At 41.0% G+C, this 19,668-nt stretch overlaps 1 protein-coding gene across 3 annotated transcripts in view; it reads right to left on the reverse strand.

The window, feature by feature from the left end:
- Positions 1-1,966: 1,966 nt before the first annotated feature.
- The window catches only part of RNF115 (ring finger protein 115), an 84,389-nt gene continuing 66,687 nt past the window's right edge, over positions 1,967-19,668 (reverse strand). For all 3 annotated transcript variants that reach the window (XM_030327782.1, XM_030327784.1, XM_030327785.1), the window contains exons 5-9: positions 8,975-9,046; positions 7,743-7,815; positions 6,706-6,799; positions 3,940-4,055; positions 1,967-3,260 (exon numbers count right to left, since the gene is read on the reverse strand). In XM_030327782.1, coding sequence (XP_030183642.1) covers positions 3,129-3,260; positions 3,940-4,055; positions 6,706-6,799; positions 7,743-7,815; positions 8,975-9,046 — 487 coding nt within the window. In that variant the 3' untranslated portion in view covers positions 1,967-3,128. The remainder of the gene's footprint in view (positions 3,261-3,939; positions 4,056-6,705; positions 6,800-7,742; positions 7,816-8,974; positions 9,047-19,668) is intronic.

A 19,668-nucleotide genomic window follows, 5' to 3' on the forward strand; every position in this document is an offset into this window, starting at 1 on the left:
CTTGGCTATTAAGACCCCAGACTCCTGAGTCTGTAAAGCGTTCCAACTGGAAAGGAACGAACATCTGAAAAGTCCAGGCTATGTAGTTGTCCACCTTGGGCACTGTATCTAAACTGTTTGAAACATTAAAAAGCAAAGCATTCCTGGAAATAAACTCTTAGCCGTAGCCATGTTCTGGTGTGAGACCAATGAATCTACAATGTTTCTTCCTAGAATGGGAGGCATCTCAGATTTCTTCCAGGTTAATTCAGCTTAAGGAAGAAAAATAGATGCATACTGTACACAGCAAACTGGCTCTCATCCCGTTTACATTTCTTTCACTTTTTAACCCTGGTACTGAGGCCTCTAAGCAAAGCAGACATTTCTGATACAGACACACTGTTTACTTGGCAAAATTTAAGTGGGATGAGTATCACTCTGCTGGGTGCATCATTTCTATTTTTCCTCCTGTGATGGTTAATTTTATGTGTCAACTTGGCTGGGCCAAGGGGTACCTAAATATTTGGTCAAACATTATTCTGGGTGTGTCTGTGAGGGTTTTTTTCTGGTAAGGCTAACATCTGAATAGGTAGACTGATTAGAGCAGACAGACTGCTCTCAGAAAGAACATCAGTGCCAGTGGGCCTCATCCAAACAGTCAAAGGCTCAACTAGAACAAAATGTCTGACGCTTCTGCTAGCAAGGGGGAGCGCCTCTTGCCTGAGTGAGGACACTGGTCTTTTCCTGCCTTTGGACTCAAACTAAAAAGGCTTTTCTTAGTTCTCAAAATTTCCACCAGCTTCTGTACTGGAATTAAACCACTGGCTCTCCTAGTACTCAAGCCTTTGGGAATCGGACTAAAACTACACCATAAGCTGGCTGCTGGATCAAGATCTTGAAAACTTCTTAGTCTCCATAATCACCGAAGCTAATTCCTTATAATAAATTTCTAAGCGTGTGCACGTGCGCGTGCACACACACACACGCACACACACCTTATTGCCCTGACTGTTTCTCTGGAGAACGCTACCCTAGTCCACACCTTAACCTAAATTAACCTGGCACTCCAAGATACCTCCTAGGATAAAACACAAAGACTCATTAAGTGGGAGGGGTACAGGAAACAGGAAAAAAAAAAAAAAAGCCTCATGCCCTCTATCAGAGCAAAACAAGTGAAGAAAATTTCAGCTGAGACTGACACTATTTGCTATTCTGTGTATTAAAAAGGTAATTCCGTACCTACCGCTTTGTTTCTGACCCTTTGTGAAATGACTCAGATCTGCTCTTGTTCTCCAGTTTTCTAGCTGAAGTAAAAATACAACGGCCTGTCCTGGCATCTCCAGACTCTTAACAGGGACACAATTATCCTAATTTTTCTGACACACAAACGCGGTTCTACTTGAAAACTACCATGTGCTCTGTCAGCACATGGCCTTTCTCCATCTAAGTAGTGGCCATTAAATATTCAGAACATACCTCCTCCCCCCCCCCCCAGCTTCTTGACCCTGTCCCCCATTCAAAACTGATGTGCAGTTTGAGGGTACCCATCAATGTGCATAGTAAATAGCTCACGGTCTCCAAAGAAACAATCTCTGCCAAGGTAGGACATGAGAGACGCAGGAGAAAACATCTTTTATTCCCTCTGGGCCCAACCTAAATCACACCTTTGTGGTGACAATTTTAGAGGCAGGCTGTTAATTTAGCAAGCCATTCTCCCACTTTCTCTCTTCCCTCCCCTACATGTTTACCCTCCATCAAAGATATCTCTAACCCCCTTCCTTCACCCCCAAACCAGTGTATGATGGCCAACAAATATTAAGGAAAGAGTCGTAGCCAAGGGAGAGACTCATCAAAGAGTGGCCGTCTTGTTCTGATCATTCCAAACTTTGAAGGGCTGATGTGACCAAACAGGGGCCCCTGTGACATGCACTAACAGTGGTTACATGTCCCCACCATTTCCTTTTGAGACTTTGAAGTTCCAACAACATTCTTGATCGTCTTCATTTATTCAACTTTAAACACTTAAATGCTTCAAAGAGCATGTGCATGTGCAATGAGACATTGTTAGGCTGAAAATCGAAGGCCCACCTCTCCAAGGCCAAGTTGTTTTGGGCATGATCACAATAATCAGTTTGATTCCAAGTACAGCCAGAACCAAGCAGAACAGAAAGATTTCAGAGATGATAAAAAGGGCTTAAAAAAATTAAAATGAGACAATGTGAAATCTCAATTTCTGAAGACCAATGAATTACTAAAAACAGTGAACTGGCTGTAGAAGCAGTAATGAAGTAATTCCTCTTCTGAGGGAAACTATTTTAAGGTCCCCATGACAAAAGGCAGTAAACAATGAGTTGCGGGTCATTTAAAAAAGCTCCAGAACCAAACATTTCAAATATCTGTCCTTCTGTGCCTGTATCCTGCCCAACTCACTTCCAAAAGGAACCAGAATCAGATTCCCACCAACGTAAGATTTCTAAGATGCGTCATGTTGGCTTCTGCAGAAACTGCACCTTGTGAAGTAGTCTTTAAAAATTAAAATGAGAAAACCAGAGAGTACAACGATAAGCCACTTTCTCCTCCCCACCAATTTTTCTTTGATTTTCTGAGGATTCAAAACAAAAACAAAATCATTCGTCTCAGATTCCTGAATTAACCTGACCTCGCTTGGTGGCTAATGTGGCCAAGAGCAGATGTTTTTGTACAATTAAAACAGGAAGACTTTTTATCAGCAGGACTTTAGGGCTGTGGTTCCACTGTATCTACTATCAAATACACTAATGGTAGGCTGGAGGTTAGATCAGGAAGTGGAAACATCCACTACAAGGTAACATGACAGATGGTGGGACCCTCGCTAGACTTTAAGGTAGAGTGATTCTATTCTGGCAGGGGAAACCCACATAATCAAGTTTCACACTTATAAAAGTATCACTCTGAATTCAGGAATCAGAGGCATTTGGTTGTAGATACAATTCCATCTGTAGATACTAACTTTAAATTGAGAGAAGAAAAAACACTCACTGCATTAATATTATGGGTTGGGGTTTCTTATGCGATTCCTAAATCCACCTACTACTTTTCTGTTTTGATACAATTGACAGCTGTGATAAGAAGACTACCACAGCTGTGGCTCAGATGCGGGCTTTTCAGCTTCAGAAAGTCCATCGGTCGTGTAGCTGGCTGTCACTGCTATATCTGTTGCTTGCAGAGGCCTCAGAGTTCTGGGTTTGCCGAGTAGAGTCCTCACCATTTAAGCTCTTCCTACACACAGGACACGTGTCATGCTGCAACAGAAGGAAATCGGTCCATGTAAACAGCCTGACCTGAGAAGCCAGAGGTGCTAAACACTTAAGAAACCCTGAGAGCTGGCAGGCCGAAAGACAAAAAGGGCATGCACTCTCGCACAGTACACACTGGGCTCAAAGATGGAACACCAGCACATGTTCAAATGGACCTTGAAACAGAAATGACAGAATTCCAGGCCAGGAGCTTAACAACAACTACCACACGTCACCAAACAGAACTAACCAGATACGGTGACCTGACATGGTCTAGAGCAAGGGTTAGGAAACTTTTTGTGAAGGAACTGGTAATAAATATTTTAGACTTGGCAGGCCATACTGCCTGGGTCACAACCACTCAACTCTGCTGATGCAGCACAAAGGTAGCTGCAGACAATTGGTAAACAAATGAGCGTAGCTGTGTTCCAATGAAACTTCCTTTACAAAAACAGGTGGCAGGCCCGAGACCTGTAGGCTGTGGTTTGGTAACCTCTGGTCAGAGAAGTTTCCAAACATAAGAGTGATCTAAAAAACAGTGACGGCACCAGCAGGAGTTAGGCAGGGACTAAAATCTGCTCTCCTTGGCTCTCTGTTAACCCGGGACCACCTCCCGCCCTGCCCTGCCCCAGAAGATGTGGCTGGCAGAGACAGCCCATCACACATGAGAGGCGGCTGTACTCACCAGTTCTAACCACGGCACAATACAACTGCTGTGGAAAAAGTGGTTGCAGGGTAACTGCCGGACTTCCTCTTCAACTGTGTAATCTTCTTTGCACACTGGACACTCTAAACCCATATCTGTTGGAGGAGGAAATGCCTTCTAAAGTAAGCGAGCAAAAAGAAGGAAGAAAAAACTAGTCCAGAGGAATGCGTAAGATACAAAGTGTACCCTAGGTGGAGGTAGGAAGCACAAACTGCGCTTCACCATGGGGGAGGAGCTGGGAGTAGAAAGGGACTTTTGTGAAAAGGAGGATCGACGAACGGGCTTAGTCCAGAAAGGCCTACTTTTCAACATCAAGGCTTGCAAAAAATAAACCGGGGCTTGGATGATCTGTTAAGTAAAACAGGGAAAGCATCTTCCCAGACGTGTGATATCCTTCTGGCAGTTTCTACTCAGGAAACACAGGCAATCTGTCCACTACAACCACGAGATATATCTGAGCAATCTCAGCAGTTCCCAGTCAGTGTCTCAAGCCACTTTAACCCTGCCATTTTCCACATTTCGCGTCCTCTTTCAGAGTGGTTGTCCTAAAGCCCTCTGGACAAGTTAATTAAAAGCTGCACCAGGAGGTGGTGCTGAAGAATTGCAAAGCCCAAGGACAGCTCAGGCTCCAAGTCCAAAGACAAGAAGCCCTCTGTGAGGAAATGGCTACACACTAACCTGGGAGTACCAGGCAGCAAACTCGGGGTCTCCCAAGTCTGGCTAATGATACCAGCTCCTCCTCTCCAATGGCCAGCATGTGCTACATACATGCCCATAGCACTCAAGGGCCCGGAATAATAAGACTACCAAGAGTCACTCCTTCCTCTCCACTCTTATCTAACACCTTTACCTCAACTCCACCTTTTATTTCTTATGACTGGTCCACCGGAACAGCCTCCCAGGAAGTAGGTACCCTTGACCCCAGCCTTCAACCCTCCAAATTTATCCTATGCTTTGCAAGCAGCTCACTTCCCCTAATACTAGCTTCAGAGCACCCCCCCAGCTGGCACCTCAAAATCACCAAATTCAAAATGAAAACCATCACATCACTTCCATCCCCAAACCCCACTAGACCAGGGGTAGTGGTGGGGGGTGTGGTTACAAGCCTCCACCCCGATAGATGGCAGCACCGCCTCTTGTAGTTCCTGAGCTGCAAAATCTGACAGTCATCTTTGACCCTTTTCCCTCTTTTATCCCATTAGGCAATCGGTGATGAAAGCCTTTCTTCAAAGTGATATTGAGTCTACCCTTCCCCATCTGTCAGCATTGCCACTGTCACCTGCACCCCGCCTGGATGTTGCAGCAGCCCCTTGAATCCCCGTTTCTGCTTTCTTTGCCTTCCAATCTATTTGAGATACTACCTCCAGCCGAATCTTCCCTAAAGAGCACCTAAATTCCCCCAATCCTCCATTTGGGGACCTATAAAACTTGCCTGCTACCTAAAACATCCAGCCCTAACTACTCTGCCAGTTTCAACGTCCGCTCAAACAAGGCCTTTCTACCCAATCATACCTCCCATGCTCCCAAACCAGACTGCATTTCAGGGTTCATCAGGCCACTCTCCTTTTCCCTGATCCAGACACTATGCCCATGCTGACATTCTCACACTGGTTCATACTCTTCCTTGAACAGAATGACCTCTCTGAGATGGCCTATCCTGTCTTTTAAATCTTCTGACTCTAAACTGGAATTTGTAGTACAAGAAACTCCCAGTTCGAAATAATGTTCCTTGTCACTAAATTCCTTCAGTGCTTAAAAGTAAAAAAACTGTATCTAATGTACCTGACTGTATCTGACAGAATAAATGTGAAACAAATTCTCAGCCTCCAATTTTTTTTCTCTTCCTCAGTATCATCCACTCAATACTATTTTTGATACTGTTTTTTATGTGTATTCATTTTTTTTTCAACGTTTATTTATTTTTGGGACAGAGAGAGAGACAGAGCATGAACGGGGGAGGGGCAGAGAGAGAGGGAGACACAGAATCGGAAACAGGCTCCAGGCTCCTAGCCATCAGCCCAGAGCCTGACGCGGGGCTCGAACTCACGGACCGCGAGATCGTGACCTGGCTGAAGTCGGACGCTTAACCGACTGCGCCACCCAGGCGCCCCTATGTGTATTCATTTTGAAAGAGAGAGAGAGAAAGGGAGAGAGACAGAGAGGGAGGGAGACAGGACCCAAGCAGGTTCCGGCTGTCTGCCCCGAGCCCAATGTGGGGCTTGATCTCACCACTGTGAGATCATGACCTAATCTGAAATCAAGAGTCAGATGCTTACCTGACTGAGCCACCCAGGTGCTCCTGTACCGTTTTCTAATCATTTAGTTGAGTTTTGCTTCCCCTAGTAAGTTCTTCAAAAAATCAAGTCTTGGGGTGCCTGGGTGGCTCAGTCAGTTAAGCGTCCGACTCTTGATTTCATCTCAGGTCATGATCTTACAGTTCATGGGATCAAACCTCATGTCAGGCTTGGGATTCTCTCTCCCTCTCTCTGCCCCTCCACAACCCGTGCACGTGCGTGTTCTCTCTCTCTCTCTCTCTCTCTCTCACAAATAAATAAACTTAAAAAAAAAAAAAAAAAAAGAGACTAACCCTAAATGAAAAGGTAGGCCCTATCTTCCACTTACGGCACCAAGTAGCAATTTTAGTTAGGAGTGCTACAGCTTCACCTAAAGATCCTTAGTACAGGAAGGTGCTGCGATTTTGAACGGAGATCAGATTTGACAGAAGAAGTATGGAAATGAACCTACCAACTTGTTCCTGAGTTACTGTCACTGTTGGAAGAGATGTGATCTTTTCTTTGTCAGCCGGGGGAGGCCCTGTGTTTTCCAGTTGTCCTAAAAGCTACAAAAAAGGAAAAAGAAAAAGAAGAAGAAGTGGCAGACATCCTACCATCCCTGGGAAGGGAGCTGCTCCAGCTGAGAACAAACAGTGCATATATTAGAAATGTTAGTTGCTCTTACTTCTGCAAGGCTCTGAGAGGCTTGGGTTTCCCCTTTCCTGCTGCCGGAACACTTGTAATTGCTTTACAATTTCAGAGTGACATCAGTGTAACCCTACAGACAAACCCATCATTGCAAGGCCCACCTTTGGGCATAAAGCAATTTCAGAGGCAGCATAAGGGTTGTGATGTCAGGAGTAAAATTAAAACTGAACAAAAGGTAATACTTAACTGGTCTAAAAACTTCATTCTGCTGGAAGAAATAAAAGGGTGAGAGTATGGAAAGTAGCATCAAGTAAGCCAAGAAATAGGTAAATTACTGCCTATGAGAAGATTTGGATATAAATGACATGCTTTCTATTCTCAGCAATCCACAAGGGAAATGAAAACTATTTAAACTAAAATAAACATAAATAAGTGGAAGCGATTATATATGTCATGGGAATACCTTTTTCTCTGCTTCCTTCCCCTACTTTGCTCCATCTAGCAGAAATCCCTGCTTCAAACATGTGAGGAGACCCTCCTTTTTTGTGAAGTAGTTGTTAACAGGATCCTCACAGGACTGAACAAGAGGCCAAAAATACAAAATACTGTTTGTTACAGGAGAAGTCTTTTCTTCCTACAGAGGTGAAACCATCTTCTAGAAAGTCCCTAGGACCTCAAATGTACATGGATGCTAAACTAAACCCGTAAACCATTCATCCCTTCAGTAAAATGGAAACCCACAAGCTCAAAATATTAGGGAAAGCAGAGTGACTGCCATTCAGAAAGTAGCAGAAGGAAAGCAGGAAGCCTGTGGAACCATGAGACACACTGAACAGACACCCTCAAAAGGCAGCTCCTCACCTGGGTTACAATGGCATCAAGCCCTGTCTGACCCCAGGCATAGTCCCCAGGGTTGGAGTGCAGCATCCCGCTCCTATACATGAGATGAGACAGACAGCATTAGACGGAGTGACCAGGCTCTGCCTCACACCACAGAAAAAACTGGGAGATCCCGTTCTCTCTCAGAGCTGGAAAGTCACTAGTTCTCTAAAACCAAGTGGCAAAGAACTTCTCGGTATTTTTAAGGTCAAAGAGATTATCCAGAAGTCGTCTCTTACTCTCTTTAAGTAAGGAATTTTTACTTAATCGAATAGAACATAAAATGTGAAGCTACCTAAAATACCACATGACACACCAGAGCGAAAAGAGTGACTCATTGCCTATTGGCTAAGAAAAGTTTGTCTTCTCTACGCCCATGTAGAGTAAATATAGATGGAGCTGCTTTTTAAGGAGAGTTTTCCCTCTGTGACTGGCCAAAATCTGTAGCAGACTTCCCTCATTCGAAGAGGCTGCCCACGGTCCTGGACAATGAGGAGCTTTCAAGGAGAGAAGCGGCCACAGTGGTCTCTGAATCACAACCTAGAGCAATTACAAAAGGGACTCGGCAGTCCCTCTTTTTGGAGCTGCTGGTGCACTACCCTGGATGACAGATGTCCAAGCTCTTTGGCTGGAACGTGTTAAAAGAAACTAGAGGCTGGAAAATAGGGTAACTGAGTGGAAGGACCGAGGACCCTCTGAGCAAAGGAGGCTTCCGAGGCAGAGTCGGAAGTGGTATGTGATTGCCTAGACAAGAAGAAATTCCATCTTAACTTCTATCATACTTAAGTGACACTCTGATACTGAAATACAGCCTTTTATTTCTCCTGAGATACCTTCTTACTTTAAGAATTTCAGCAATTCTTAACCAATAAAATCTTTCCGTACAACCTAGAGAAGAAACTTGCAAGTCAGATGCCAGCTTGGCAGGGACCATCTCATTCCCCTCTCAACACAACTCTCAAACCAGAATATGAACCAAACCCGACACATCCAGTGCCCAGACATCCTGGGGGACCAGGATGGTCCTCAGGAGACTGAACAATAAAAAAATAAGTTCTGATTAAGTTTGGGCTCAGCAAATAAAGGCAATCTAACAGTCTGCCAATCAAATCTATATACTCACCTATTCAGCTCTTTCTCTTTCTCACAATGGTACATATACCTAAAATGCTGCTGCTCCAGCAAAGTAAGACAGAAGGCAATTCACTACTTACCAGGAAAAAGGATGTGAGGATCCAGGAATTGCAGAATTTGCAAAGAATCCTGCAAATATCTGCTGTATTATGCTGTTGCAGGGGAAAAAAAAATTAGGTAAGACAAGAGACTTATGAAAGTACTCTACAGATATCTATGGCTGACAATCAGCAACTCCTCCAACTACCATGGGTCCTCACTTACCATTGTACAAAAGGTAGCACCAGAAATCAGTCAACTACCTGGTAAAGTGCTATTTTGCTATTATGGCTATCTTCCTGAGCTCCATGATCTTATGTATTAATAGATTTTTGTGAACTAGGCTTGAAATGAATCTGATTACATGGTGCAGTTTTCCAGCTATGTTCCTTGGACCTCTGGCAACAGTATTAGGCTGAAAAGGATGCTAAACCACTGGGATTTAGGCCCAGGCTGTAAACAGTAATGCCATTTTTATGTGTTTTACACATTGGGTTTCTACATGAGATATTATTTAAAGAGCCCTGTAAAAAATTTTTTCAGAATAATTCCATTTTACAAACATTTAGCAACATACTACATTAGCCCTCAAAAGGTGTTTCAATTGCTTCTAACACAAACATAATCAAATACACACACATCTGACATTTGTCATTCTGAATACTTAAGATGGCGCATCTACTCAGTCCTTTATACTGGTGAACTGATCTTTGTTACCCAGAGATAATGGGCAAAAGAAAAAGACTGAAGAAAGATTTGTTTTGTGAATAATATGCACATTTTTCTTTCTTTCTTTTTAATGTTTATTTATTTTTGAAAGACAGCGTGCAAGTGGCGGGGGAGAGGGCAGAGAGAGAGGGAGACAAAGAATCTGAAGGAGGCTCCAGGCTCCAAGATGTCAGCACAGAGCCTGACATGGAGCTCAGACCCATGAACTGTGAGATCATGACCTGAGCTGAAGTCGGATGCCCAACTGACTGAGCCACCCAGGTGCCCCTTCTCTTTTTTTCTCTGGCTTTATGTAGATATAATTGATATGATACATACTTTTAACCCCTTGGGTCCCACTTTTCTTATTAGGCCAGTCAATACAACAATGGCAGTAGCCAATATTAGACTCTCCCTATTGCTAAAGTTCAACAGTAGATAACTAGACTATGTGTTTGTTTTAAAATAATTGTCCACATATTATTTTATGTTCCTCCTTTGAGTGTATGGACTTAGTGATTTAATTCTTTTTTTATTGAGGCATACTTCACATGAACATTATATTAGTTTCAGGTGTATAACATGATTCAATGTCTGTATATATTGTAAATGATCACCACAAAAAGGCTAGGTAACGTTCATCACCATAGTTACAACATATTTTTCTGTGATTATAAGTTTTAAGATCTATTCTCTTAGCAACTTGCAAATATGTAATAATTATTAACTATAATGCTGTAATTACCTATAATTAGTATAAGGAACTATAATCTCTTTGCAGTTTTGATTTGCATTTCCCTGATGATATAGTCACGATGCTGTACATTACATCCCCATCATTTATTTTATAACTAGAAGTCTGTACCTCTGGACCTCCTTTACCTATTTCACCCACACCCTACCCCCTACCTCTGGCAACCACCTATCTATTCTCTTTATCAATGAGCTTTTCTTTCTCTCTTTTTTTTTTTTTTTTTTTTTACAATTCCACACATAAGTGAGATCATATGGCATTTGTCTTTTTCCATCTAACTTATTTCGCTTATCACAATATCCTCAAGGTCCATCCATGTTGTTGAAAATGACAAGATTTCGGGGCGCCTGGGTGGCGCAGTCGGTTAAGCGTCCGACTTCAGCCAGGTCACGATCTCGCGGTCTGTGAGTTCGAGCCCCGCGTCAGGCTCTGGGCTGATGGCTCGGAGCCTGGAGCCTGTTTCCGATTCTGTGTCTCCCTCTCTCTCTGCCCCTCCCCCGTTCATGCTCTGTCTCTCTCTGTCCCAAAAATAAATAAACGTTGAAAAAAAAAAATTAAAAAAAATAAAAAAAAAAAAGAAAATGACAAGATTTCATTTCTTTATGGCCAAATAATATTCCTGTGGGCGTGTGCTATGTGTGTGTGCTGTATATTTATACAAAACACATTTTCTTTAACCATATCCATCAACAGACACAGGTTGTTTCCATGTCTTGGCTATTATAAATAACACTGCAATGAATACAGGAGTGTATATATCTTTTTGAATTAAGGTTTTCATTCTCTTTAGATAAATATTCAGAAGCGGAATTGCTGGATCATACGGTAGTTCTATTTTTAACTTTTTGAGGAACCTCCATACTGTTTTCCACACTGGCTGCACCAAATTTACATTCCCACCAAGAGTGCACAAGGGCTTCCTTTTCTCCACATCCTTGGCAACACTTGTTATTTCTTGTCTTTTCGATAGTAGCCATTCTAACAGGTGTGAGGTGACATTTCACTGGTTTTGATTTCCAATTCCCTGCTTACTGATGTTGAGCACACTTTCATGTACGTGTTGGCCATCTATATGTCTTCTTCAGAAAAACAGCTATTCAGGTCTTCTAATCCATTTTTTAATCAGATTGGTTTTCTTTTCTTTTTCTTTTTTGCATTATATGAGTTTTTTCTATATTTGGGTTATTAACTCCTTATCAGATTTGCAAATATTGTCTCCCATTTAGTAGTTTGCCTTTTCATTCTGTTGACAAACCGGTTTCCTTTGCTGTGCAGAAGCTTTTTAGTTTGTTAGCCTGTCTATTTTTGCTATTGTCGCCTTTGCTTTTGAAGTCAGATCCAAAAAAAATCATTTCCGGATCAATGTCAAGGAGCTTACTGCTTACACTTTCTTCTAAAAGGTTTATGGTTTCAGGTCTGACATTCAATTCATTTTGAGTTAATTTTTATGTATGGCGTAAGATATGGTCCAGTTTCATTCTTTTGCATGTAGCTGTCCAGTTTTCCCAATGTCATTTGTTGAAGAGACTGCCTTCTCCCCACTGTATATTCTTGGCTCCTTTATTTCTGAGCTCTCTATTCCATTCCACTGATTTAGGTGTCTGTTTTTATACCAATACCATACTGTGACTTACTTCTTGACAATGGAGTATGAGAGGACAACTTTCAAGATTAGTCATAAAAAGCATTGTGGCTTCCTCCTTTCACTCTCTCTTAAATCACTTTCTTGGAAAAGTGCCACGTAAAGCAGTCCTGTGAAGACCCACATGATAAGGAACTGAAGCCGCCTCCCAATGGCCAGAACTAACTTGCCAGAATATGAGTAATTCTCAGTTGATCCTTCAGATGACTGAAGTAACAGCCAACGTCTTAACTGTAAGCTCATAAGACACTGGGCCAGAACCACTCAGCTAAGCTGTCCCAAATTCCTGACCCAAAGAACTTATGAGATGATTAATGTTTATCTTCAGTCACTAAGCTCTAGTGTAATTTATTATACAGCAATAGATAACTAATCCAGATTTTGATGCCTAGAAGTATGTTCTGTTGTAACAAAAACCTAAAATGTGGGAGTAGATTTAGAACCCAAAAGAGGGTATAAGTTAGGACTGTGAGATGAGTATCAGTGAAAGTTTGAACAGCCTTGAAGAAACAGTAGAAGTATCATGGCCTTTGAGGAAGTTATGGGTGAGAGCTTAAGTGAGAAAGATCTTGGAAACTGGAGGGAAAGTGATCCTTGTTATGTAGTAGCAATAACAATATGTAAAGTAGAAGTTGTGGCTCATGAACTGGGTGACAGTCTAGCCAGTGAGATGTCCAGACAAGAAGGCAGAAGGTACCTCTTGGCTTCTTCTTGCTGCTTACATTAAAATGCAAGAGAGGGATAAATTAAAGGGAAAGATGGTTAAAGTTTATTTTATTTTATTTTTTAGTAATCTCTATACCCAACACAGGCTCAACCTCACAACCCGGAGATTAAGAGTCGAATATTCTTCCAATTGAGCCAGCCAGGTGCCCCTAAAGAGGAGGATAGTTCAACAAAAAGGAGTTAAGACTAAATAATTCTGAAAATTCCCAGCCTCTCCAGATGGTTAATGATACTAAAATTAAGAAATGGCTTCCAAGCAAAGATCAAATCTATCCAGGGCATGGCCAAAGAAAATGGTTAATGAGGAAGTCTAGCATGTGGTTACCAAAATTCTTTGTTAAGGCCTCAGAAAGATCTACATAGCCTAAAGAACTATTCAATCAAACAACTGGGCTTCCAAGAGGCCTAAGGGTGTTGTATTAGTTCCCAAGGACTACTATAACAAATTCCCACAAATATACAGCTTAAAAAGAAAGGAATTTATTCTCTCATAGTTTTGGAAGCCAGATTCTGAAATCAAGATGTTGTTAGGGTTAGTTCCTTCGGAGACTCTCAGGGAAAACCTGTTCCATGCCTCTCTCCTAGCTTGTGGTGGTTCCCAGCAATCCTTGCTATTTCTTGGCTTTTAAACACTTTAATCTCTGCCTTGGTTGTCATGTGCCTTTCTTTCCTGCGTCTTCTGTATCCAAATTTCTCTAAGAATACCAGCCACTGGATTTGGGCCCACTCTAACTCATTATGATCTCACCTTTAACTTGATTACATTTGTAAAGACCTTATGCCAAATAATACCACATTCACAGGTAGTGGGGTTCAGGACCTAAACGTATCTTTTTTTTTTTTATTTGTTTATTTTATTTATTTATTTTCATCTTCAGTTATTTTTGAGAGAGACAGCAGACAGAGTGTGAGCAGGGGAGGAAGAGAGAGGGAGGGAGACACAAAATCCAAAGCAGGCTCCAGGCTCTCATCTGTCAGCACAGAGCCCAACGCAGGGCTCAAACTCACAAACTGAGATTATGAGCTGAACTGAAGCCGGAAGCTTAACCAACTGAGCCACACAGGCTCCCCTGGACCTAAACATGTCTTTGTGGAGAATACAATTGTACCCACTACAAGTACTGTCCCTTAGCAATACCAGAAGCCCAAAGCAGAAAGGAGATTATCTCTGGAAAAGATATGTGGGTGTGGCTTTTCCTAAAGGCATGAATCTCAGTAACATTCATAAGAGACTCTAAGTTTTAAAAAGAAAACACTGCCAGCTTAAATTAAAAGGTACAGAGGCAAAACTAAATGAAAAGAAGCCTCTTGGGCCCTTAAAACTCTAGTGGCAAGAAACAGACTAAGAAAACTATGCAGCTGCAAACCTGGACTACTTTTCATGGAAAAGAAAAGATAATTCACAAGGTGAAACCAAGAGCCTAGAAGGAGGAAACAAGAGCCACAGAGCAGCATTCCTGGGCAAAAGGAGAACTAAGTCCTAATCAAGGAACTGCCAACATTTATACAGATAACATCAGAACTGCTGTAAATCAGTGACTTCTTGGTGCCTCCCATTTTCTCCCTTTTCAAATAGGAATCTCGGGGCGCCTGGGTGGTCAGTCGGTTAAGCATCCAACTTCCGTGCAGGTCATGATCTCATGGTTCGTGGGTTTGAGCCCCATGTTGGGCTCTGTGCTGACAGCTGAGAGGCTGGAGCCTGCTTCGGATTCATTCTGTGTCTCTCCCTCTCTGTGCCCCTCCCCCGCTCTCACTCTGTCTCTCAAAAATAAACAAACATTAAATAGGAACCTCCATACCTGTTTATTGTATGCCTATCCCATCACTGTATGTTGGGTGTGTGAGGAGTAGAAAACTTGTCTCTTTATTTTATAGGTGTTCACATCAAAAGAAACTGTTCTTGAGGAACTATACCCAAGGAGCCTCATCCAAGTGTGGATTTCAACAACCTGGATTTCCAGTGGGAAAAGGCTTTTGTGGATCTTGGGAGGATGCGAGTATATTTTGCACATGGGAGAAATATAAGTAATTTGTGGCCAGAGAGTGAAATACAGTAGTTCTAAAATATGTCTACAAATCTTTAATACTCCTCCTTTCAAGGGGTGGAGTTTAATTCTCCTCCCCTTGAATGTGGGCTAGATCCAGTGACTCATTTCTTACAGAAAAAATATGGCTGAAATGACAGTGTTTGGCTTCCAAGATCAGGATATAAAATGCATTATGGTTTCTTTCCTTTTCCTTTCTCTCTCTTGGATCACATACTCTGGTGAAGTCAGCTGTCAAGTCATGAGGACACTGAAAGAGCCCTATGCAAGAGGTCCACATGGTAAGAAATTAAGGCCTCCTGCCAAGAGCTATGCAAGTGACTTATCTTGGAAGTAGAGCCTCCAGCTCCAGTTGAGTGTTCAGATGCCTAGAGCCACAGCTGATATTTTGAATATAACCTCATGAAACCCTTTACTAGAACCACTTACTTAAGCTGCTCCCAAGTTTCTGAACCTCAGAAACTGTGAGACAATGTCTGCTAAATTCTGAATAATCTGTTACACAGCAATAAATAATATACCCTCCTTGCTGCCTAAGAACTAGAAGAGCAAATTACCGCATGCTTGAACTAACCAGTAAGTAAATAGCAGATATCAACTTCGAGAGAAAGCCTCGTGCCTTGCCCTAACGCTGACCCTGAACAAATGCTTGTGGTTGCCAGGGATGTTTTCAGCTAATGAGCTGCTGATTCCCCTTTCTTGGCTGCTTGTTTCCTGGAAGTCAGATGTTGGTTCCGTATCTCTGCAGCAGAAACAGAGAGGCTGCTCAGGGTAGCTTCAGCAAGTCTAAGAGCTATTGTGAGGAGATTATCTTCAGCTGATACACGCAATATTTACACTGAATTCTGCTGTTAAAAACATAAAATCTTGGGGCACCTGGGTGGCTTAGTCGGTTGAACATCCGACTTCGGTTCAGGTCACAATCTCACGGTTCATGGGTTTGAGCCCCACGTCAGGCTTTGTGTTGACGGTGCAGAGCCTGCTTCAGATTCTCTGTCTCCCTCTCTCCCTCTGTCCCTCTCTCTCTCTCTCTCTCAAAAATAAATAAACATAAAAAAAAAACATAAAATCTTCTCTTACTAAAAAAGTAATAGGTAGCTAAAATGGGGATGGGAGGGAGTGTGATGTGTGTGTTTAATCCACAGATGATAAAAAAACAATCCACAGAGTGCAGAAGGGAAGACACAGCTAAGAGGAGGTAAGAGTCTTCACCTTGTTTCCAGAGCTGTCCTTTCTCTAGGTTTTCCTCCTTGTTCTGGGGTTGTCCTTTCTGTCTCCTCTGCTTATTCCTCCTTATCTTCCAAATTTCTAATCCATCAGGCTTGGGCTCAATTCTCTGAGCTCTTCTATTTACTGTCTTGACTCTTTTGACAAATTTCACCCAGTTTTATAATTTTAAATACCATATACAAGCCACATTTCCAAATTTTACCTCCATCCAAGACTTCTGCCCACTCAACATCACCACTTGAATGTGTAATAAGCACCTAAACTTACCATGTCCCAAGCTGAACTCTTAAATTTTCTCCCCCAAATCCATTCCTCGTGTTCCCCATCTCCGCTGATAGTGACTCCAGAGTTGCTCAGACCAAAAACCTTAGTGTCATCCTTAACTCTGTTTCACCTCATATCCAATCTGTTAGCAAATCCTATTATGCCCATTGTCAAACTATATCTAGAATCCAACCATTTTTCACTACCCTCATCCAAGCCACTGGCATCTCTAGCTTACATTAATGCAACTGCCTCTTAAATGATTTCTCTGCTTCTGCCCTTGCCCTTATACTCTTTGCAGCCCCCCATTCTATTCTCAACATAGCAGTCAGAATGATCATTTTAAGACACAAGTTAGACTATGTCATTTCTCTGCCCTAAACTTTCCAATGGGTTTCCACTGCACTCAGATAAAAGCCTTTACGGTAGTCTGCCAGGCTCTACAGGATCTAATACTCTTCTCCCCATCCCCACACCCAGCCTACTTCTCTGTGATCTTACCTCCTACTCCTCCTCTCACTTACTCTGCTCCAACTGGCCTCTTCTTATGGGCACATTCCTGGCTCATTACCTCACTTCATTTATGTCCATTCAAATGCCTTCTCAATAAGGCCTTGTGCTGACTACGCTTTTTGAAACTTTACACTCCATAATCTCCCTTCCCCTTTTTTCCCACAGAATTTACTACTGCTTAGCAGTCTACTGATTTAACTTATTTTGCTTGTCTGACTTTCCCATTAAAAGCTCCACAAGGACAATAAACTTTTGACTGTTTTGTTCACTACTGTACAGTCACTACCTGGAATAACATTTGGCAAAGTAATATACAAGTGTTTGTTGAATTAATTCAATGACTCCAAGATGGAGCCCAGAAATATACTGAATGACATACACAATCTATTAAGATTAAAAAAAAAAAAAAGAGGATTATAAAATAGGAAAATAGGTACAGAATGATTCCTTTTCAATTATACAGACATAGGTATGATATTTAAAAAGTTCCACAAGATTATGCATCAAGGTGTAACTGTAGCTATTTCTGGGTAATGCTGCCTTTTTAATCAAAAAAATAATAATAAACCCCACCCTAATATTTTTAAATAACCAAAAAAGTTAATTTTTAAAATGTGAGTAGTGATCAGTGGTCAGAAAACTATGGTCTCAAAACCTAGGGTTAACTTCATGAGAACTTATTTTTAAGGAAGCAAACCTTAGAAGTAATGTGCCCTGTAAAGTGATTCAGAGATAGCTGATCAAAACACTAGGCTAAAATGTAACCATAAAAAAACAAATGTTAAAGGAGTACAACACACTAAAAGACAGGTCTTACTATAATAAATGTAAAGTAATAGGCAGTAATCCCTAGGAAGTCTGGAAAGTATGATTGTGTGAGTGTTGATCTAATACAGACAAGGAAAAGAACAACTGACAAGTATAAATATTTTGCCATCCTAAAAAAATAATCTTTAAAGGTGAATAATTCCTTATACTTGTCACAATGAAATGTGAATTTCTCATTCACACTGAATGAAATTTCTCCTGAAGACTATGCAATCTCCCTTGTTTATTCTACACATACCATGCAACCACCTAATTGCTTTTGATTTCTTGTTATCAGAGAAATTCAAAGACAGCACTATGCTAACAAGCAGAAATGAGTTTTCCAGTCACTGAAACATAACACCCCCAGGAGCAAATTAATAAATTAGTTTTCTGGCACAGGTCAGATTCATTTAAGGTTAGATAAGAAGAGCTAGTCTATTCAGCACCTGATTACAACTGGATAAACTATCATTTGAAAGCTGCAGATTAGAGGAAAGAGCACACACTTTAGGCATGCTCAACAAATATCTGCAGTATGAATGAACAAAGTGAGATCCACCCGTCTTTACATTTGCAAAGAGGTTCCACTCATGTCATTGAAAAAGCCAAAGGAAACATCTCACTTCAGGCTAACTCCCTAAATTGGTGTGAGGAACACATGAATAATCCCACAAAGGCTAATTAATCTCTGAGATCTGATTTTTTAAATGACAAATACTCTGTCTACAGTGGAATCAGTGGAATGAACAGGAGCCTGACATGTAGCCCACAGAAACCCCTAGTTGAAAACCTGATGAGCAAAATAAAAAGTCATACTCCTCTCAAATCAACAGGACAAACCATCATCAGGAAGAAACCAAGCTAAAATCTAACCAAAAAGAAATCTATAAAATAACTAACTGTAATGTGTTTTCAAAACATAGGGTGACATATAATGACAACTATGGCAATGGAGTAATAATCATGTAGAACAATCAGGGTACACCTGCTAAGATGGCAGAATAATAGGACCCTAGATAATACGACCAACAAAGATATGTTGTGTTCCATTTACGTTTACATGAAGGAAAAGAAAAAGAAAGTGAACGAAAAACTTTCAAGTACTACTTACTGACATATTGGTATGTATGCTTTGGAAGGAAAGTTTCTGAGTAAAATATGGAAATGCCTAATTCTTTTCTTAAAAAAAATTGGGAAGACTACAGAATACTGTTAGATTTGTTTATATATTATAATATAATATAATAATATAATATAATATAATATAATATAATATAATATAATATAATATAATATAACATATATAAATATAATATGTATATAATATATATTTTTGAACATATATAATCCTACCAAATACAAATATCATCACTTCTGCGATATTCTGGCTTCAATATTTAACTGGCCTTATAACCTCATGCAATTTACCTAACCTCTCTATGCCTCAGTTTCTACTGTAAAATGGAGTCTCAAAGTAACTTCTCCATGGGTTATAGTGAAGAGTAAACAAAAAAATACCTGTAATGCACTCAGACTAGCACCTGGCACAAACTCTTAGTCATACTTACTACTAATGCATGTATTACATATACCTCTTAGAAACATAATTCCAATTATCCACTCATTCAACACAAATATGGGAACAGAGATGAATAAAACACCACCCTAGACCATTAGCCCCAGAAGTATCTGAAAAGGTTGTAAGAGATCTATCTGGTCCCTGAAAAGATGCCAGGCTCAGACGGAACTACAGGTAACTTCTATCAAACCTTTAAGGAACAGATAATTCCTATGTTATTTAAACTATTCCTAAGCATAAGAAAACAGCAAAATTTTCCAGGTCATTTTATCAAACTAACAAAATCTTGATACCAAAATGTAATAGAAAGAACACACAAAAAATTACCACCCCCCCCTTATGAACAGATGCAAAAATCAAAATAAATAAATGGAACAAATTAACTCCAATAATGTATTAAGAGATTAATGCTTCTTGACAAAGTAGTTTTTATTCAAAGCTTGCAGTGTGGGTTCAACATCAGA

Source organism: Lynx canadensis, chromosome C1 (assembly GCF_007474595.2).
Source record: "Lynx canadensis isolate LIC74 chromosome C1, mLynCan4.pri.v2, whole genome shotgun sequence".
Classification (NCBI taxonomy): domain Eukaryota; kingdom Metazoa; phylum Chordata; class Mammalia; order Carnivora; family Felidae; genus Lynx; species Lynx canadensis.